General features: G+C 43.2%; 1 protein-coding gene across 2 annotated transcripts in view; it reads left to right on the top strand.

Moving 5' to 3' along the window:
* Nucleotides 1-14,099, top strand: part of UTP18 (UTP18 small subunit processome component) — a 42,123-nt gene extending 28,024 nt beyond the window's left edge. The window contains exons 11-14 of one of the 2 annotated variants that reach the window (XM_044248656.1): nt 5,504-5,678; nt 10,916-11,058; nt 13,084-13,122; nt 13,909-14,099. In XM_044248656.1, coding sequence (XP_044104591.1) covers nt 5,504-5,678; nt 10,916-11,058; nt 13,084-13,108 — 343 coding nt within the window. In that variant the 3' untranslated portion in view covers nt 13,109-13,122; nt 13,909-14,099. Of the gene's footprint in view, nt 1-5,503; nt 5,679-10,915; nt 11,059-13,083; nt 13,138-13,908 lie in introns of both variants that reach the window. The other variant, XM_044248655.1, reaches the window with a different exon arrangement.
* The last annotated feature ends 7,764 nt before the right edge of the window (nt 14,100-21,863 follow it).

The following is a 21,863-nucleotide window of genomic DNA, read 5'->3' as shown; positions in this document are numbered from 1 at the left end:
TGTACTAGGAGTTTTGTAAATTAAAAAATCTTACAAGAAGCAGAGAATTTATAGTCCACAGTTTGTCTTGAGTATGAATCCTTTTGTGCTGTGTATATAATCCCTTTGGAAGATCTACTTCAAGCATTCTGTGTTTCAGCTTTTCCATAGCTTTATCTTTTATCTCTCTAAATCTCTAAATGTACCTTGGATTGCTGTTTCTCCTACTTACATCTGGGTTTTAAGCCCTTAGCTTAAGACTTTGCTTCAGGATTTTTTTGATTTCAGTCACCTCTCTGGGTTTGGAAAATATGGGAGCTAGTCTTCTGAAACTTAAAGCTAATAACCCAGTGTCTCTTTCATCTTTGTGCTGTAGGATATTTTCAGTGTTTTTATTGTCCTGTTTCTGTTCCCTCCCTTGTATGTATCTGGATGGCATCTTAACCCATTGAGCCACCCAGGTGCCCCTCTGGATGGCATCTTGATCTAATCCTGCACGTCCATCACAGTTGCCACTGGCCACATGTGGCTAGTTAAATTTAAATTAATCAAAATAAAAATGTGTTCCTTAGTGACACGTGCCCCATTTGAAATGTTCGGTAGTCACACGTGTGTCTGGTGGCGCCCATGTCAACAGTGCAGGTGCAGCGCATTTCTGTCATCACAGGAAGGTGTGTTGAATCAAGCTAGTTCAGTCCAATCCCTTTATTGATAGGGAAGCTGAGGTCTAAGAATTGGGTAATTTGAGTTTTCTTTATTGGTTGTTACTCATTAAACTGATTATTGGCAGAGCTGGGTCTGGAACTCAGGTTGTCTGGTTCCCAATTCTGTGTTCTTTCCACACTGCACCCCCGAAGGTTTTGATTTTTATATTCAGAAAATACTGGGTAATTCAGGGCTGTGGGAAAATATGAAATTCATTAGTATTTAGGGCCTGGAGTTAATAGTCCTTTAATTTTAACTCTCTCCTTGAACATATAAAATGATTTTCATTTTAGTTCATCTAGAGAATCTTCAGGACATACATGTTTTACAGTGTCAGAAAAACCTGTTTTATTCGGTGATGTGTTTCTGCCTTGGTTTTCTCACTTATAAAAACATGACCATTTAGCTAGGGATTTTGAGACAGAAGAATGACAGCGTGCCGTCGCATTCTCATAGTTCATGGTCCCATGGGGAGGACAGATGGATCCATATGGCTCTTTCCAGACAAGTCATCAGGAGGTCTGCGGTTGAGATACAGTGTCTCTTAAAAGTGTAAGGATTGGGTGAAGGCTGTTGTAATGGTCACCTGGAAAAGTATTTTTGTAGGTATTGGCACTCGAGCTAAGCTTTTGGAGGGCCAGATAGGATTCAGAGAAAGGTGTTGCAGGTAGTGGAAAGGAAAGGTATGGAGGGGAGAGGATTCAGATTTGATTTCTTAATGGAGTGCAGATGGGATGACTCCTGAGGGCTTCAGTGACAAAGGGAAGCAGGAGGGGGACAACTTCTAGAGGTCTTCTCACTGTGTCGAAGAGTGTGGACATTACATTGAGTGGAAAGAGAAAACATCAAGGGTTTTTAAGTAGAGGAGAGTCATGATCATATCTAGATTTTAGGGTTTGAAGTAGATAATTGCCATGACAGCTTTTGGGGGGCAACAGGTGCAGGGAGCTTTGAGGTCATTGCAATGGGGCCATTGCTAAGGACAGTGGGAATGGGAACATGAGAGAGGCAATGATGTTTGTGATGTAGATCAAAGCTGCTTAGAGAATTGGGATGGGAGAGAAGCAGGGACATTCTCAGGCTCTATGCTTGAGCAGTTGGAAGGGTGGGCTTGTCCTTGCATGAGGGGGGAAGAGGAGGAGGAAGAGTGTGGGAAGACGTGCATTCGTGTCCACAAGAGTTAGAAGTGCGGTGTGTCTGAGTAAAGGCACTTATTTATTTATCTATTTATTAAAAAGATTGTATTTATTTATTTGATAGAGAGAGACGCAGTGAGAGAGGGAACACAGCAGGCTTCCCGCTGAGCAGAGAGTCCAGTGCGGGGCTCGATCCCAGGACCCCGAAGGCAGATGCTTAAGGGCTGAGCCACCCAGTGCCCCTAAAGGTGCTAATTTAGATGTGATGGAGCTAGGTGGTCCATAGGAGTAAGTGAGATGTGAATGAAAGCTAGATGTAGAGGTAGATGGGAAATAAAACTTTGGGGACAAGAGTCCATGGAGAAAGAGATGACTGAGTATAAGAAGAAAGTCCGTAGAGTTCAGTCTCAGCTTATTCAGCAGAGGAGAGGATTTGAGTTCTGTGTTCAGCCTGTTTGCTTTAAGTTCTGTAGGCTGTCTATGGCTATGGTGATCCCCTAGTTGCGACAATTAAAATGTCCTCCCGGGGGCAGAATTGTCGCTCATTGATGACTACTATTCTACTTTATAGTTTCTTCTTGCTCATAATATTAATTTCTTTGTGGCCCCTGTGTCTCTTTCTTTATGCCTTTTTAGCTTTCACACCCACCACCACTGTGGTTCCCAGTCCTAATCCATAAGACAGACCCTGATTCAGCTTAAGTGCCATCATTCCTCTTTGTGAAGATTTTTGTGTACTGGGACACTCTGTGGTTGCTGATCTGCTAATGGATTGACTGCCTGTGACGCAGGAACTTGCTTCTAGCCCAGTCAGCTGTGGTTGTGGGTGGAAGGTTAGCAGTCATGTCTGCTTCTTTAGGTTATGTCCTGGGATCATGAATTGAGCCCAAGGCAGACACTTAACTGACTGAGCCACTTAGGTGTTCTCCTGTTTGTTTTTTCGTTTGTTTTTTAGGATTATTTATTTATTTGACAGAGCACAAGCAGGGGGAGTGGCAGGCAACGGGGGAAGGAGAAGCAGACTCCCAGCAGAGCAGGCTTAGCCCGATGTGGGGCTCAATCCAGGACCCCGGGGATCATGACCTGAGCTGAAGGCAGTTGCTTAACCAACTGAGCCACCCAGGCGCTGTCCCTGGTTTGTTTTTTGACTTAGTGTCTGCCTTCCACATCTCGAGTCCTGTGTTGTCCACAAAGTTTCATCTGGTCCAGCTTCACCTCATACTGATTTCCTTCTCTTTGATGTTATAGGTCCCAGACAGACCTTAGTGTGCTGTATTCTATTCTCTTGTTTTTCTGGCTATTTCATGGAGGTATATTTTTTTCTGGGATAATTCTTTCTGATATTTTGTATTCCTGTATTACATAGTGTTGGATATACAGTTCTCATTCAATAAATACTGATTGTATTCATGTAATGTATATTACATTATATTTACATAAATATATAATATATATTAATAAGTAACTATTAATACATTCAATAAATACTGATTACTCTCAGTGACATATTAGAATCAGTTATATCCATTTTTTAATAAAGATTTTAAAATTTATTTTAGCGAGAGTGAGCAGGAGTGGTGGGGAGGGCAGAGGGAGAGGGAAGGGGAGAGAAATTCAAGCCAACTCCGCCCTGAGCACTGAGCCCGATGTGGGACTGGATCTCACAACCCTGAGATCATGACCTGAGCCCAGACCAAGAGTTGGATGCTTGACTAACTGCCACCCAGGTGCCCAAGAATCAATTATATTTTGTTAGCAGAAATATCACTAATAGAATAAGTTTCCATATATCAAAGTGATCAACTTGTGCCATTTTTCTTCCATAAATTTAATCAATAGTCAAATAAGAATGGGTAGGCATTTAAGGAGCCTCTCACATTCATGATGGTAAGATTCGATATAAGGGGTGTCTGGGTGGCTCAGTCGGTTAAGCATCTGCCTTTGGCTCAGGTCATGATCCCAGGGTCTGGGATTGAGCCCCATGTTGGGCTCCCTGCTCAGCTGGAAGCCTGCTTCTCCCTCTGCCTATCACCCTGCTTGTCCTCTCTCTCTCAAAGAAATAAATAAAATCTTTAAAAAAAAATTGATGTTTAGAAGAGAGCCATATGGATTATAACTTTTTGTCCTTAATTAAGATGGATTTAGCCATAAATCAGTGTTTAGCAAGAAAAAAGATTTGGTATAAATACAATCAGTAGATATTTTGATCCAAGTCAAAAATACAAATAAGGAAAAGAGGAAATTTGTCTTAGTCCTTTCAGATTGCTGTAATGAATACCCACAGACAAGGTAGCTTATAAACAACAGAAATTTATTTCTCTTCCTTCTGGAGACTGATCAGGGTACCAGCACAACTGGGTTCCGTGGAGACCCTCTCCCAGGTTACAGACCATCGACTTCTTGTGTCCTCACGTGGAAAGAGGGAGAGAGTCTCTGGGGTCACTTTTATAAGGGCTCCACCGTCATGACCTTAATCTCCTCCCAGAGGAGAGGCCTCCTCCCGGAGGCCCCACCTCCTAATAAGGGCGGGAGGGCTTAAATTTCATCATAGGAATTTTAGTGAGGCACAGATATTCAGTCCATAACAAAATTAAATAAACCAAGAATATTTGTTGTGTCTCTCAAGTGCTTATGGTTACCTCTTCTTAAAGGGTTCTGAGAATCAAATGAGAAAATGTCTCTGTAAGTAGTTGGAGGACTGCGAAGCACTTACATCTCGTTTGTGTGGTTGGCTGTCATTCAGGTGTAGAACTCTGTGTGTGACCTGAGTTGGTCTCGTTAATGCAGTGTGTCTGGCTCATTATAGGCAGGCGGTATGTACCGAGAGAATAAATGAGGATGTTTGAGAGGGAGTGAGAGCACATTTAGTGGAAGGTCCGTGTGTCACCCTTGTGACTTTGAGGCTTTAGCTCTTGCATCTTTCAGGTTTGTGTTGCATTTGCTAATGAAGTTTGATCTAAGTATTTGAGTTACAAGTACCTAGTCCCTGTTCCTTATAAATGGTGCCCATAACAGGAGTCTTCTGAACATTTACTGAAAGTTCCTGTCTGTGAATGATTCTGTTAATGGGCAGGTCATCAGGATTTACTTTTTATGAGCACAGGATGTAATTCGTTGCTGTAAACAGAGTGCATGGTTGCCTCCGTAATTCTTGACTGTGGATATTCGCAGGAGAGCGGAACTTAGATATTTGTTACAGATGCTGCTGGACACCATTTTGGCAGTTCTCACAAATATAGAATAAAAAGAGAAAAGAGGAACTCAAATAGGGAAAGGGCAGCTCTCATTCTCATTTTCAAATGTTTGGTTGGCCATAAACACCGTGGGAGTGGCAGTTTTGGTCTCAATCTTGTTCACCTTTGCATCTAGTGCCTGGCATAAAGTTGACATTCAGTAAATATTTATTGAAAGAATAAATAATGGAGAATCTAGGCTTTCTTGGATTCTCTAGCTCACAGTTGAAAAGCCATCGGAGTTAACAAGAGTTGAGCAAGATTGCGGTAGAACTGGTAGAATGTGTCTGGCTTTTTGCCTTGGGATAAACCCTACAGCCCTGGTCCCTTTGTAGCACAATATGCTGTGATTGCTACAGGTATCAGTGTGTTGCGTTCAGTCTATTCATTTAGGTTGCGAAAGCCATTTTCTTTTTTTTAAATTTGTTGTATTCCCTTTTCTTTTCGCAGTTCTAATTGTGGAGTGGTAAACATATACAATCAAGATTCTTGTCTCCAAGAAACAAATCCAAAGCCGATAAAAGCTATAATGAACTTGGTTACAGGTGTTACTTCTCTGAGCTTCAATCCTACTACAGAAATCTTGGCAATTGCTTCAGAAGAAATGAAAGAAGCGGTCAGATTGGTAATATATCTTTATCTTTAAAAAAAAAAAAAAATCATTTATAATCCTTTGGCTCCACACTGGATGTGGAACCTAATTTAAAAAAAAAAAATTTGAAATGTACTGAAGGATATGTATTAGCTTCCTTCCTCCCCCCAAAATCTTAGAACTAAGTTGAAAACATGGAAAGATAGTAGGAGAGTAGAGTGTTGGATTATTTTAAAAAGAGTAGCTTCTTTTGATGTAGAAATTACAAGTATTGGGGCTTTTGGGGGTGTGGTTGTAGAAGTGGTGATGCACAGTAGCCCCCAAATTTGCCTTAAGGAATTTTTTTACGGCAAGAACTTTATTTTTCTACAATTTTCTTTACTAATACCTGCCTTTTTTAAGGCCTGCCGTCATAATGGAGGAGGGGAGGCAGTTCTTAGATTTTGAACATAAATTGAGCTTGAAAGCAGATTGTGTAAGCAGATTACACTTTAAACGACTAGCTCGTACTTGTGCGTTTGCCTCCCTGCCAGCGGTCCCTAAGACCTCCCCCAGGTTTGTTGATTTTTTAGGACTCGACAGGATTCAGTGTATGGTCTTGTTCATGGCTGAGAGTTATTCCAGGGAAAGGATGCGAGTAGAATCAGCCAGGGGAAGGTACAGGGGGCAAAGTCTGGAGGAGACCAGGCACCGGCTTCCAAAGGACCCCTCCTAGTGGAGTCACAAGGCCATGTCTCATTCCTCCAGCAAGTTGTGATCACGTGGGTGGGGTGTGTTCTGTCAGGCAGTCCCTCATTAGGGGCTGTGCTCAAGGTCTTTATTGGCACTTGATCATGGAGCTACCCTCTGCCTATGGGCTCCCTGAAGTAAAGGCAGGTGTTCAGCAGAAACCACATTGTACAAATCCTTCAGGCCTGGTGAGCCATCCTTATCCATTAGGGAAAGTGTCATATCAGTGCAGAGAACTGTTTGCCAGTTAAGTTGCCAAACATGATCGAAGGGCCACCCTTGCAGGTAGGCCTTTCTGAGGATAGCAGCCTCAGGTCTGTCTGAACTCCTTTCTGCCCAACCTCAGAGCCCAGCTGACACGTCCCTGCATCTCTGAAGCTTCCTATGCTGTAGGCAGAACCGGTTTCTTCATTACTGAACCGTTCTTTGCCGCAGACACCAGGTACCCACATGACCCGGAGCTCTGAATGGTGGTGCTGCCTGTGGCGGTATGACGCGTATGCCGCCAGACTGTAAGCACCCTACAGACACTCTTACCTTATCTCGCTCACTTGCCAGAGGGTCTTGCATACTTTATTAGCTTCTTGTGGTAGTGTATAGATCACAAAGATTTACAAAGAGGTCTTCAAAAAAATTGTGCGCCAAGTAACAGTCCTCCGAGGATTAACTCCCCCAGAGTCAACAGCCAGTAAAGGGCATGTGCTTCTAGGTTCTCCATTCTTCCTGGGACATCCGTGGTTTTCCAGCTGAATTCCTGTGCTCCCTAGAAGGTGTGCAGAACTTCTGATGGCAGGTAGCACAGAGGAGGAGGTGAAGTCCTACCTGTAGCACACCGAGCAGCTTCGCTGTTGTCTGTGGTATCTGTTGGCATTCTCCATAAGCTTTTCTTGGAGGGAAGAAGGATTCTGTTGGGAAGAGTGGAAAGTACAGTACTGTGTTTCATTGCCTTTGTGCTGAATGAGTCCTTTGATGAATGAGAAGGTTCTAATTCAAGTCGGTTTTAAAATACCCGTTCCTCTAATGGGAGTAGTGGACTAGCACACATTAACCTTTTGTCATTTTAATGGTAGTAAATTGTTTTAGAAAACCTTGGGATCCACCTCCTGTTGACATAATACATTTTGTGAGACGCCTAGTAGTTAGTTCTGCCTCGTTTGCTTCAGTGATCACGGCAGCATTTATGGTTTTTTTACTGTGGCAAAATCACACAAGGAATTCATTAGTAACAGCCAAATCCCATTTTTTAAATGGTAGTCAACCATAATATCTAATGGAAAGAAGCCAGGCATGGCAGCCTCAGAATGCCTCAGTGAAACAGCCTTAGTGTCATTAAATGCAGTCTCTCGGAATGATCCAAACAGCTCTGTTATCCCAGCACAAAGCAGTGAATGTAAATCCGAGAGCCGTTGCACCGGTAAGAGACACAGAAGTTAAATTGTTACTGCATCTACAGTCTTTGATGTAGTAGGAAGTTGTGGAGCTTCTTATCCATTAAATAAGGATAAGTGAGCTTTTTACTTATTGAATTTTGATACCTAGGCCCTTAAATGTAATGACAGATACGGTGTTGGAGGGAAAGAGAACTTTCTGAGGTAAAGAAGTTAGGTTTTTATGTTTTTTTCCCCCTTTCTTTTAAAGATTTATTTATTTTAGAGAGCGCGCATAAGCACAGGGCAGGGGTGGGGGGTACGGGCAGAGGGAGGGAGAGACTCGATCCCACAACCCTGGTATCATGACCTGACCTGAAATTAGGAGTTGGCCTTTTAATCGACTGAGCCACTGAGGAGCCCGTGGGTTTTTTTTTTAAATTAACAGTTCAATAATAGCTTTTAATACAAGGGCCATAAAGAGAATTTCCTCTCAGCAGGTGGGTGGGAGTTTGTCTGAGGGAAGAAGTGCTGATTCAGGGGGAGACTCCACTGGGGAACTTCAGAAATAGATACAGCTGGGTCTCTTGGAAGACCACTGTAAACATGTTTTTGCTCTTGATATTCAAATCTAGAGGAGGTAAAATGTAAAAATAAGTTGTTGATGAGATGGGGTTCCTCCTCCATCAGAAGGAGCACCCTAGCCTGTTGTGTGAAGCTGGGGCTGCTGTGTACGGTTGTGTGGGTTGTGAGGAGACACCATTTATATCACATACTTAAATATTAAGTGTGTGTATTTACCACAGTATTTCTGATACTCTTCTGTTCATTTGGCTACAAAAATAACACCGTGACCTTCTGGTAAAAATGGGGTTTAAAAAATTGAAATGTGTTTTTTGCCCCAATTTTTGCCTCACATTGAGCTCCCTAGTTGTAATAAACAGTTGACCCAAGTATGAAGTTACAGGAATCCAAATTAGGAGACTGTTTTTTCTAATTTAGTTTAGAAAATAAAGGGCGTGGTTTAATTATCTTTAGGAAATCGTTCAAGTGGAAAGGTGGTTCTGGTTTGTTTTGTTTTGGAAGAGTCAGAAAAGCGGCTTCCAGACTTCAAAGTCACGTCAGCAAAGTTAAGGAGCAAATATCTGGGGCATAGTGTACAAGTACCAGGTGACATATAGGGAGGAAGCAAAAGTTGGACATAGGACAGTCCTCTTGTTGGCACTTGTAGGAAATGGTGATTTCCTGATTGTCTGTTCCCATGAGGCCTCAGATCACCTGTTCAAAGTTGGCACATGCTTGGAGGATGCAGATTTCTGCTAGTCTAAGCAGAACACAATTGAGAAGCCAACCACTTACCAAATTCATATAATTTCCACATTGCCAAACTAAGTGTAAATAAATTCTGCAATATTTATATTGGGGCTTCTTTCCTAAAATAACTACTCTGCTTTATTAAGTACTTCTTTTTTTAAATGAATTTTTCAGGGAACCTTTATAGAGAGTGGTTTTTAAGAAGTTTAAAAGTGAAGATCAAGGGTGCCTGAGTGGCTCAGTGGGTTAATAAGCCTCTCCCTCTGCTCAGGTCATGATCTCAGGGTCCTGGGATTGAGCCCTGCATCGGGCTCTCTGCTCAGCAGGGAGCCTGCTTCCCCCTCTCCTTTCTCTCTGCCTGCTTCTCTGCCTACTTGTGATCTCTCTCTGTCATATAAATAAGTAAAATCTTTAAAAAAAAAAAAAGTGAAGATTAAGTCTAGGTACTGCCAACTCTGTGGCTTTAATGGGTCTAGACAGTTCTCGTTAGTACTGATGCCTCTGCCTTGATGCCATGCCGTGCATGAAGAACCTGCCTTCTGAAAAAGTCGAGAATAATCGAGATGGCTTGGAGATTCACTGTACGCTGTACTTTCTTGACGAAAGGCCTTCTAGAAGGAAGTCTCTTCCAGAAGGAAGAGGGCCTAATGAGTAATCAAAACCTGTTTACTAGGTGTGTATATCACTGGGTTTTATCCAGGGCTGGTCTGTGAAAATCACCTTGGTTGAATGTCTTCAAGCTTCATCTGAAAGTGTGGCGGGTGACAGACCACCAGGGTGAACAGCTGGGTGCTAGCTGTCTGCATGTGCCGGAACACGAAGGGGCTGTGGTTTTTTTTGTTTTGTTTTGCTTCTAAGATTTTATTTATTTATTTGACAGACAGAGATCACAAGAAGGCAGAGAGCGAGGAGGAATCAGGCTCCCCACTGAGCAGAGAGCCTGATGTTGGGCTCGATCTTAGGACCCTGGGATCATGACCTGAGCCCAAGGCAGAGGCTTAGCCCATTGAGCACCCACGCGCCCCAGGGGCTGTGTTTTTTAGAAGACGTGGAGGGTATTTGAAAGCTAGAGTTGTTGACCTTCCAGTCTCCTTCAGGTGACTGTTTTCGTGCCGGGGTTTGGTTTATCCACAAATTGGATGAAGGCTTGTGTCAGCCTTGGGCTGGGGCTTGGGCTCCTTTTCCCCAGAAGTAGACTCTCTTGGAGAAAGAGACTGTGCCTCCTCTTGCGTAGGCGTGGCCCAGAAGTCAGCTTTTGGCTCTGTTTAAATCAGAACACAGTTGCACTCGATGAACCAGGTTTTCTCATGAGTTTGTCCTTCAGAGGAGATTGGAAAAGGCAAGGAATACATAACAGAGGTTGGAAAGGAAAATTGTAGAAAGGAAATCATATGCTATTGGAATAGTAGGGTAGGCCTTTCCTGGGCCTCAGTTATGTAAAATCAGACTCTTCATAATTAAAGTATCTGTGTCCTGTGACCAAATTTTAGTGTTGTTCACTGTGGTTGTTAAGTTAGAACATTAATGGGTACCACTGTTGACGTTTTACTTGAGTGTATTCTTTTTTTTAATTCACTCAGCAAACACCAGAGTCTCGTAGAACATCATACTAGATGCTAGATTAGAAGGATCAAGGAGATAGATACTTTCTTCTCTTACCTCCTTTCCCTCTCAGTCAATAGCACATGGAAGAGCCAATTTTAATTTCAGGACACTTTGGTTCTTTGAGATAATTGTACATTGTGTGTACTGTAATGAAAATGAACTTTTTGTTCCAGCAGAAATATAGATGAAGCCTAAAATTTAAGAAAGATGAGTTCACAGTTGTTGTGATTTAAAGCTTTGTGTTTTTTCCTACAGGTTCACCTTCCCTCCTGTACAGTATTTTCAAACTTCCCAGTCATTAAAAAGAAAACTGTTTCTCTTGTTCATACCATGGATTTTTCTCCCAGAAGTGGGTATTTTGCCTTGGGGAATGAAAAGGGCAAGGCTCTGCTCTATAGGTACGTATTATTTGTGTTTAAACATCAGAAATACCTGTCACCTCCTGAAAATATGAAGAGATACTGCTGTTACATTCCCAGTTCTGTGTTTACGTGTAGTTTATTAATTCTATAGTTTATTGATCAGCTACTTTAATTATTTAATTAATAATCAGATAAATTATTAATTATAGTGTGTTTAAGTGGACTGTCTTAATTATCTAACAAATTGTGTTTATTTATTTATTAAAAGTTTTTATTTATTTATTTGACAGACAAAGAGACAGAGAGGGAACACAAGCAGGCGGAATGGGAGAGGGAGAAGGGACCCCGATTTGGGACTCGATCCCAGGACCCTGGGATTATGGCCTGAGCCAAAGGCAGATGCTTAACTGACTGAGCCACCCAGGCGCCCCTGAAATGCATTTTTCTTTTTTTGTTTGTTTGGTTTTTTTTGAAAGATTTTATTTATTTATTTGACAGAGAGAGATTACAAGTAGGCAGAGAGAGAGAAAAAGGAAGAAGCAGGCTCCCTGCTGAGCAGAGGGCCCGATGCGGGACTCGATCCCAGGATCCTGAGATCATGACCTGAGCCGAAGGGAGAAGCTTAACCCACTGAGCCACCAAGGCGCCCCTGAAATGCATTTTTTTTAACCATAAAATGTGACTAGCAGAAAAGTTCACCTGGAGATTTATTAATTTTTTAAAAAATGTATTTATTTGGGGGGGGCACCTGGGTGGCTCAGTGGGTTAAAACCTCTGCTTTCAGCTCTGGTCATGATCCCAGGGTCCTGGGATCGAGCCCTGCATTGGGCTTTCTGCTCAGCAGGGAGCCTGCTTCCCCTTCTCTCTCTCTCTGCCTGCCTCTTTGTCTATTTGTGATCTCTGTCTGTCAAATAAATTATTAAAATCTTTAAAAAAATTTTATTTATTAGGGAGTGGTAAGCTGCGTTTTGAGAATGTCAGTTTGAGGAAGAGTAGCCACTTTAAAAGTATTGCCACTATGTTGGTGGTTTCTGTTTAGATTAACCTTTGCTGATTTGACAATTCACTATTTACTCCATTGGATTTAAGTGATTTTTTGTTTGTTTTATTTGTTTTCGGAAAGAGGTGCTGCTTTCCCTGCTTCCCTGCCAGCTGTAGGCTGTAAATAAGGGTGTCAGCCACAGAGATGTCTAAAAGTTATGCTCTATCCATTTCTTTTCTGCACTCCGCATGCTTGGCTATAAAGCAGGAACAAACCAACCCTGGTTGCACGGTTGCTAGAAGATGCAGGTGACAAGGCGGCTCTTCCCGGGGAGCTGAGGAGCTGGGAGCCTGTGACTTCACTCAGAGCACTTGTCCTTGCTCCCTTGTGTTGGTGGTGAATGCTACATAGGACCCTGTGTTTATGTTTGTATCAGAGAAGGCCTGCTTTCAAAATACTGAAATCAGGTGTGAAGAAAAGGAGGATTATAAATTGGGTTTGAGGAGATAATTGTGAAGAGAGGATATAGCAAACAGTATTATGGTCTCAAGTTCTACTTTGAAAGGAAAATGGATACACTGGGAAATTGATAGATCCCATCATTCTCAGTCCCAGTCATTTTTGGAGTGATTCTTTCAGTTCAGGTTTTATAAAAAGAATGCAGGTTCCTACTGCACCTAGAAATTCTCTCCCAAAGCTTTGGTTTTATTATAATTGAATCCTCTTTCCTCTAAGTTTAAGCACCAGAGGCCATTAGAGTTTTCTCGAGAGCATTGCTGTCTAGTGAGACTATTTCTAGCAAGTGGCTTGGACTGACACGTCTGCTGGGTATGGCTGAGCAGGTATTTCATACAGTCCATTTGATGCTTTGCAGTAAGCTTAATGCTTTTACTGAAATCTGAGGAATTAGCCTTAGGATCCTTCAGGATGTCAGGTTGAGAAGTCTTAACCTAGCTGCCCCGTGAGAATGATTATGATTACATTTTTCCCCCCAAAATCTTTCTAACGTCATTTTCATTGACAGTACTCTGGGTAATCATTTCAAAGTTATTTAGATAATTTGTCTTTTACTTTTTCAGGTTGCACCATTACTCAGAATTCTGAAGAGAATATTTGAAGTAAGAATATTTGAAGTAAGAAAATCCTTTTTTATTGATTCTTCAGGTTTTAGGGTTCACATCTGTTGCTGTCATTTGGCAGAGGGACCACATTGTCTGGTCTTTGTTTCTTTGCCACTGGGTTGCTGTATCTTCGGGTAGGGGAGTAGGATGGAAGTAGATCAGGAAGAGCCCAGTTGGACTTGAACCTTCCTTGGGCAATTTTATTCCAAATCACAACAGTCTGGATCTGTTTTTCTGAGGTCTGATCTCTAATATGGTGTTCAGTAACGGTCATCAGAATTGTTATTACTGAACATTTAATCCACAAAGGATAGACATAATCACAAGAGAGATATCTTCAGATAAAATTATAGCTTCCATGAGCTCAAAACCCCTTATTTTGTGTGTTTCTTGAGAGATTAAAAGTAGCCTGCCCCGTGGCTAGTTAATGGTAGCTTGTCACAGAGCTAGTTGATGGCTGGTCATTAGTATTGCTGCCCAGTATTTAAAACAATGGGACATGCTTCCCTTTCCGTGGCTTGATCTTTGACTTGGAGATGTGATAGTTCTGAGGTTGAGCTTTGCAGTTGGCCTTTTCGTCTCTTTTCTGAAATTCGTGAACGTTTTCTATAGATTGAGGAGACTCTGGAGTGATACAGGCTTAGTTATTGAGCCAAACCACATTAGCCAAGAGGGGAAAGCAGCCTAGCTGTCCTGCCTCCCCAGTTACACAGCCAGCACGTACATTTGTGGGTGACCAGCAGCCATAAATCAAGTGTGTAATTTCTTCTGTTCTTTTCTCAGATCCAGTTGAGCCACAAGAGAAACCTGTCTCAATATATCTTCTCAGAAGCTTTCTGAATGTGTGATAACATGTGTATAATGATGTATCGAGCCAGCTGTGCTTATTTAAGTCAACAGAGGTGTCTTATAAACAAATAGCAACTTTTGTTTGAAAATAAATGTATGTTCTTTCCTTCCCACCTACACACAAACACACTGTCTTGGATGCGTTTCTTTTCAGACTGAACATGAGAGATTGGAAACACCTGTCTGTAGCCAGGAATAATACAGACAGATATTCTTCTGTTTCAGTTTACCCTAATTGCTATTTCCCCCTTTCCCAGCAGAGAGCTCTCCATGTTTCAGGGTATTTCAGGGTATCAGCTAACAACCTCTGTTGAGCTAGTAAGGTCATTTGGCTTCATGTGAGAGCAGTGAGAAAATGGCATGGAATGAATTTTGAACTTCCAGGTTTTCTTGAAATGATGATAATGGAAATGAGAAGACTTTTGGACGTTTTACTTCAAATCGTTATCATTGGTATTTGTTGGAGAGGGGTCCCATGAAATCCTGGCACATGTGTCCTACCGATTTCCTGGAAATATTTAGTACATCAATTTAAATGTTCCATTTAATTTAGGTTCTGGGGTTGGCAGTTTGGTTGCACAATTTGGCTGTAGTATAACCTTGCTTTAAACTGATATTAGACCATGTATTTAAGGAGTATTAGTTGTGAAAAGTATCAAGTAGGGGCTACGAACCTTCACCCCACCTCCTTGTGAGCACCTGAGAAAGTCAAGTTAGAGGAGGAAGTTTTTCCAGTGACAAAGAATGGCTCTGACTCTGCCCAAAGAAGTAATGGATCCCAGTTAACTATATTCAAACAAACAGCTCAGGGAAGGGCATCTTCTGCATCTTCAAGGCCTTTCCAGGTGACCTAGAGCAGCCCTAGATGGTATGTTATGGAATGACAGGATCTTTCTGAAAGGACATTTTCTATTAAGGTGGGCTATTGTGTGTAATTGTAGAGGCCCTCTCCTGTCCCCTCTTCTTGGCAACAACTTCATAGTAAATATTGGTGCTAAAAATTTCAGTCCTGAAACAAGTGGACTTCTTAGTGTTTACTCCTCTCGAGAAGTGCTAGAGGGCAGCATTGGACTGGGAGTCTGCAAAGGCAAGGCTCTCTATAAGCTGTTTACCATCACTTTGTGTTTAACTTGAGCTACATCATTGTTTATTTCACATGTGGATACCAAGCCTTATATGTGCTTATTCTGCATACGATTTTCAGTTCCTAAGAGTGTAAAGATTTACAGGAATTTATCATTCTAGAGAAAATGATGGAAGTCGGAGTTGAAATCTTAACTACTTTTTAATGCCTCTAGATCATTTTTACACTCTCTTAGGGGCAGAGCAAAGAATCCCCAGTTCTAATCTCTAAGATAGATAAATGTGCTCTTTGTTCTCCAGACAGATATGCCACTGAATCTGCGTCTTGTCTTTTAATGTTTATATACCCTCGAAGGGAGTTGGGAATTTGAGTCAGGCTCTTATTGTTTCTTGTTGCTGGTGCCGGGCTGTGTCCTCGAGGAGAGGAGAGCCACCGTCATGATCTCATTTACACAGTTCTCTGTTGGCACTTGCTACAATAGCATGGATGTGCCTTCTGTGTGTTCGGGTGCAGACGTTTTGAGCTGTGGGGTGATATGTTGCCATCCAGAGCCTCGCAGGATGTGCTCCGTTTATCTGGAGTGATGACGAGTTGAGATCTTTGGTGTATCCTACTCCTCTCTCCCCTAGCCCCACTAATGGTCAGTTAACTAAAGAATTATTAGTCTGTTGAAATCGGTGGTGGTGTTTGGACAAATCAAGGTGAGAAGTCAGCAGGTGCTAAGTGTGCATGCGTGTGTCTCTGGTGAGGATAATGGGGCCCTTTTCAAGTCTGCACAGAATGTGTGGCCCACCGGAGGGCTTGTAGCCAGCGTCTCTGCGCTTCAGCCAGCGGGTGTGGCTGGATGCTCGTGAAGGGAAGCGCTTGCCACACTTGTAATCAGCTCCCGATTGGTTACTTGGCCTCCCATGTACATCTCCAAAATCATCACAAATTGCATGAGACACAAGCATCATCTATTCCCTTATGAGGATATGGGGGCTGGGACAAGAGGCGTGGGGAGAAGGTAGAACGTGGGGTGGGAACAGCGTTTTGGAGCCCCTGGCGCTATACTTTTGCTGATGTCAGTATATACATGTAATCTCATGAAATTCACATAGTTCCTCTTAAGGAAAGTGATAACTTTTTTTTAATAGTCACAACTTTTTTTTTTTTTTTTTAGATTTTATTCATTTATTTTCGTGCTTGAGCAGGGGGCAGGGCAGAAGGAGAGAGAGAATCTCAAGCAGACTCCCCGCTGAGCCCAGAGCCTGACACAGGGCTCGATCTCACGACCCTGAGATCATGACCTGAGCTGAAACCAAGAGTCCGATGCTTAACCTACTGAGCCACTGAGGCACCCCGATACTTCCTTTCTATAGGGAAATAAATTGAGGTTCAGAGAGGTTGAACATCTGAGTCCCTAAAGCCATCATCCTTACATTGATCACTGAGACAGAGCATGCCTACTCACAGTATATGGTGCATGATTGTGGGAAGGAAATAGAGCTCCCGTGTTGTGCAAAATGTGTTTATACTGCAGATCATGTGGATAATCTGTAAACAGATAGTTTCTTTGGGGGGGTATATACTCAAGGGTCTTCCACAAAAGGGCCATTAGTTTGGAGACCCAACCTATTGCCACAGCAAACTTGACACACCCCAGCTGAACACATTTCCACACCCTTCCTTCCACTTCCCCAAGCTTGTTTTTGTATTCCGTTTAATGTGAACAGCTCCTCCATTAACCCAGTCACTTTTAAGCTAGGTACATGAGACTGGATTTAAACCAGAGATTTTTCTCTATTTTCCACCACAAACCCTAGTTACCAAGCAATTTAATTTTTCTCTCAAAAGTCCTCTTAATTTTCTGTCCTGCTGCTTCCCCACCTCTGATCAGCTTTCATCTGTTAATCCCCTGGCTGGGCGTCATTACTTCCTGCTTCATGGTTTTCAATTGGATGTTCATACTTCAGTCAGTGATTTTTTTGTTTTTTTTTTTTTAAGATTTTATTTGTCAGCACAGGAAAGTGAGAGAGCATGAGCAGGGGGAGCAGCAGGAAGAGGTAGAAGCAGGCTCCCTGCTAAGCCAGGGGCCAATGTGGGACTCGATCCCAGGACCCTAGGATCGTGATCTGAGCTGAAGGCAACCACTTCTCCAAATGAGTCACCCCATCAACGATTTAAAAAAAAAAAATTATTAGGGAAAACTTCAAATGTATACAAAAGGAGAGATACTAATATAAATCTCTTTGGAAGGATCACTCCACTCCGACAATAATCAGCTCCTGGAAATCTTCATGTCCCGCCCACAAGCTCTCTGGTTATTTTGAAGCCCAGCCAAGATGTATCACTTCATCTGTAAATATTTGAGTACGTATAGAGATGTGTTTCAAAAATACAAATCTTAACACTCTCCTTTTGCTTAAAATCCTAAACAGCTCATTTCTCCCAAACCCTTTAGTTTCCCCAACTATGGAAAAGGCGTAATAACAGACGTGCCTTCTAGGACTAGTTACCAGGCTCCAAACAGCCCCTGGCCCAGAGCGAGCTGTCAGTGAGTGTGAGACGCTGCCATTGTAATCACAACCGCAGTCCTGTAAGATGACACTCAAGCTCCTTTGCTTGGTAGAGAGGCCCATTATCTTGGCCTCTTCCCATCTCTCCAGCATCCTCGCTTACCCTGTGCTCCAGAAATCTTGAGCTACTTGAAATTTCCTTGAATAAGCCCAGCTATTTTTCTCCCCCATACCTTTGTTCTTGCCAATGCTTCCTCCTTGCCTTTTCTTTCTCTACCTTTCAAACACGGTGCATCTAGCAAGATGGAGATGGACTTCTGTCACAGTACCTACACCCTTTGTTGTATTTGTTTCTTTGCTTTTATGGTCTCTTTTTAAAAATTTTTTTTGTTTATTTATTTGACAGAGCACAAGCAGGGGAAACAGTCAAGGGAGAAGCAGGCTTCCTGCTGAGCAGGGAGTCCAACATGGGGCTCGATCCCAGGATGCCGTGACCATGACCTGAGACAAAGTCAGATGCTTAACTGACTGAGCCCCTCAGGCACCTCTCTTCCTTTTGATCAAAGGAGAAAGTCTCTCCTAGAACTCTCCCTGCAGACTTTCCCTCATGTTTCCTTGGCAGAATAGGGTCACAGGCTCTAGACCAATTACTATCAAAAAGGATGAATTTTCATAAAACTGATCATGCTTCATCCCATGGGCTGGCAGTGGGGCCTCCTGTCCCTGAGCACATAGCTATTTGCCTGTTGCTTGGGTGGGGGGGGGGGAAGCGCTAGGCATCTGTTTGCAGGAGGGCAGGGAAATGACTTTTGGGAGAAAACAAACTGTTTGCCATGGGTACTCGCATGCGTGCTTTTTATTTTATAATTTAAGAAAAAATTTTTAAATTTTTTGTTTTATTTTTAAACATGAATGGTCCCAGATTTTAATACTCTCCAAGAGCTATTTTCTTTTAATTTCACTTATCTGGCAGAGGGGGTAGTTAATGGGTTTTGTATCTTTGAGGAGGAGAGTAACATTCTTATACTGGTCTCTTTGTATGCATGGGTATTTCTCCAGGACAGATACCTGAAGTTAAATTGCCAGATAAACACGTTTAAAATTTTGATTAAAATTTTTGATAGAAATTCTTCTCTCAAGTGTCAGTGACAGTGACATGCGCACTGACAGTCAATGAGAGAATTCCCAGTGAAGTGGTGGTAAAAATGTTATCACGAGATATTATTATAACCTAATGAGTGAAAAATGATAGCTATCATTCTAGCTTGTGCTGTGATTTTTGATTTCACCCACTGAAAAAGGGCAACGAGCGCTTTCTCCTTCACACAGTCTCTAAGAGAAGTTAATACCAGTTCCTCAGAGCAGTCTCCCCTCCCTCCTTCCTATTTGCGAAGACGTTTCTCTCCTGTTACTACTTAATTCATCTCTGTCCCTCCAACATTTGGTTTGATGCTTGCTCCATATGTTAGATGTATAATTTTATGAGCTTAAAAAAAATCAGACTTAACTATGGACAGAACATATTCTGTAAATGTGGGGAAATGACCAAAAGCACGGTTCCTGAATCCCCAATCAGGATACATGGCTCGACTAAGGGTTTTTGTGCTGTTTTCGGATGTGAGAAGCCAAATCTGAAGGTATAACCTGAAATTAGAAATGATGAAACTGCTAAGGTATTTTGATGGTGTGTGTAGGCAGCAGGTGAGACTATTTGGAACTGGGACTATTTGAGAGGTTAAATTGTAAAGTAGAGGGTAAGAGGGAATCCTGAGGCATAAGGAGAGATGAACTATTAGGAAGCCAGAGGCAAAGCCCAAGTCAGTAGTTTTTAAAATAGATGATGAGTTGAGAATAAACCGTGAAACTTTGAATCAGCCAGCAGCCGGCAAAGGCATTTTCTCATTGACAGCTAAGCAGTGATAAAATTCCCTCATTGTAGGTCCTGCCTCCCCATCAGAAAGCCTGGCATAGTAAAATGAAATAACATTTCCAGAAGTTCCAGCAAAATGGTATTCTGTTATTTTATACGCTGCTGTTCTCCCCTCACACCCCTACTTCTTCAAACATAATTTCTTCCTCCTGTTGCTTTCTCATGTGGATTTTCAGATCATTTATCCCCTCCCCTCCCCACCCCCATCTCAAGCCCCAGAGCATCTCAGCTGAGCCACCATGTGTGTGAGGCGTTCTGTTCATGCAGGATTCCCAGCAGTCCTGGGCGGATACAGCTCCCACCCTCCTGGAGGATGAGTTGCACCTTAGACCGATAATGACAAGTTCCAAGAGTGTAGTCACAGGGGATGGACAGAGCACTTTGGGAACATGGCGTGAGGGGGAAACCTGACTTGGCCCCCAGTTCCCCTAGGAGGCTGTGTTGAAGTTGGGTTTGGAAGAGTGAGTAGGAGTTGGCCAGGACAGGAGTATATCACCCTCAGCCCTCCAGCCACCTCACTGCCCTTCTCCCCAAGGCATGCCCTGAATGCTCTCTGGGATCCCCAACCTCTTGTGAAGAATCCCTGTGCATTCACCTGACTGCTTCTCTTTCTGTGGCAGCCTGGGTCCTCCCTGCAGCTCCTGGGTCTCCCTTGAACCTCTTTGATTGCTCTGCCCCACCCCGCCCCCCTTCTTTGCCCCAACATGACTTGGAAAGAGAAATCATTTTGTTTCATTTCCCAGTTCTGGATAACTTATCTTTACAACATTCATAAGACACTTCAGTATTGAGTCCAGCACAGAGGAAGCCCTTGGAAACTTCTATTACTGCCATTATTATTATTATTTTTAAAGAGTTTATTTATTTATTTGACAGAGATCACAAGTAGGCAGAGAGGCAGGCAGAGAGAGAGGAAGGGAAGCAGGCTTCCCTGCTGAGCAGAGAGCCCAGTGCAGGGCTCGATCCCAGGACCATGGGATCAAGACCCGAGCCGAAGGCAGAGGCTTTAACCCACTGAGCCACCCAGGTGCCCCTGCCATTATTATTTTTAAAAGACAGACAGTACATTGCACATTACAGACACATCGTAAGAGTGGAGTCCCTTCCTCTGTCGTGGGACCGCATGGCCCAGGTGGGGCAGAGAAGATGGGACTATGGGAGTCACATGTTCAGTAGGGCACTTGGAGCTCATTGGGTCCCAACAGCGGATACCTAAGGTCACACAACTTGTTAATGTCAGAGCCAACCTTGGACCAGGTCTTCATACTGCCCCTGCGTGTCATGCGTTCTCTACTGTGGTATCCGTGCTCCACAGTCGCTGTGGGGACCATCGGTGGGGCTTGCTGTCTCATCACCCAGAGGGTGACAAATGCCTTGAGTCTGTGCTCTGAGAAGCTCCTCTTGTCTCCTCTGCAAAAAGCTGACTGTCTTGTGCAGCCCTGGAAATTCTCTCCTCTCCAGAGAGCATCGCTGGCTGCCCCTGGGGGCAGGGGTGGGACACAGAGAAGACGCAGTGCTCACTTGTGCTATTTGCAAAGCTGTTCTGTCATGTCGGTGTGGAGGACCAACATTGCTAGAGCTCCCTGTGCCCCTTAGTCTTGGCTTGGAGCTGTCTCTGAAGCCTCCCTTCTGCTTTGCTTGTGAAGAAGCCCAAGTGTCTTCTGTTGCCTGGTTTTAAAGACACAGGGCCTTCTTTGGGATGGGCACCAGGAGGCAGTATAGCCTAACTGTCAAGAGCACAGAGTCCGTGAACTTGCTTTTAAATAGCCCAGATCCGTGACGCTCTCCAAGCTTCAGATTCTTTCCCTGGAAAAGAGGGACGCCAACAGAGCCACTCCAGAGGGTGGGGGAGAATTAAGAGGCACGACAGTATACAAAGCCACGCCCCATTGCTGGGCACAAGGCAAGCATCCAATAACTGCAAGTTATAATTATTTTCTCCTGTGATTCTACAGCAGCCTGGAAAGGTAGGCAGGGCAGGTGCTATTAACCCTTTTATACCCTGGGAAGGCTCAGTTTCCGAAAGATTAAATGACTTGATCTGAGGTCACAAATCCAGTAAATGGGTGTCAGGACCCCAGATGTCCTGACTCTGAGTTCCGTGCTCTTTCTGCTCTCACAATGGCCTTTGGAATGAATGGTATTTCCCTTGGGGACCTGCCTGACCCACTTTCATGTCTGTGAATTCTCTTTTCGGCTTCTCCTCCTCCTGCCAGAATTTTGCCTGGTGCTCATCTCCAGAAACCCAAGAGCCAGACTTCTGCCTGTGGCTCAGAGACTGCTAAGACGTGGTGGTCCTGTGGATGGAGGATGCTAGGTCTCTCTCAGGAGGGATCAGCAAGTGTGCTCGGAGGCTATAAGGCTGGTAGCTTCACCC

This window comes from Neovison vison, chromosome 5 (genome assembly GCF_020171115.1).
Source record: "Neovison vison isolate M4711 chromosome 5, ASM_NN_V1, whole genome shotgun sequence".
NCBI lineage: Eukaryota > Metazoa > Chordata > Mammalia > Carnivora > Mustelidae > Neogale > Neogale vison.
This window is presented reverse-complemented; position numbering and strand designations above follow the sequence as displayed.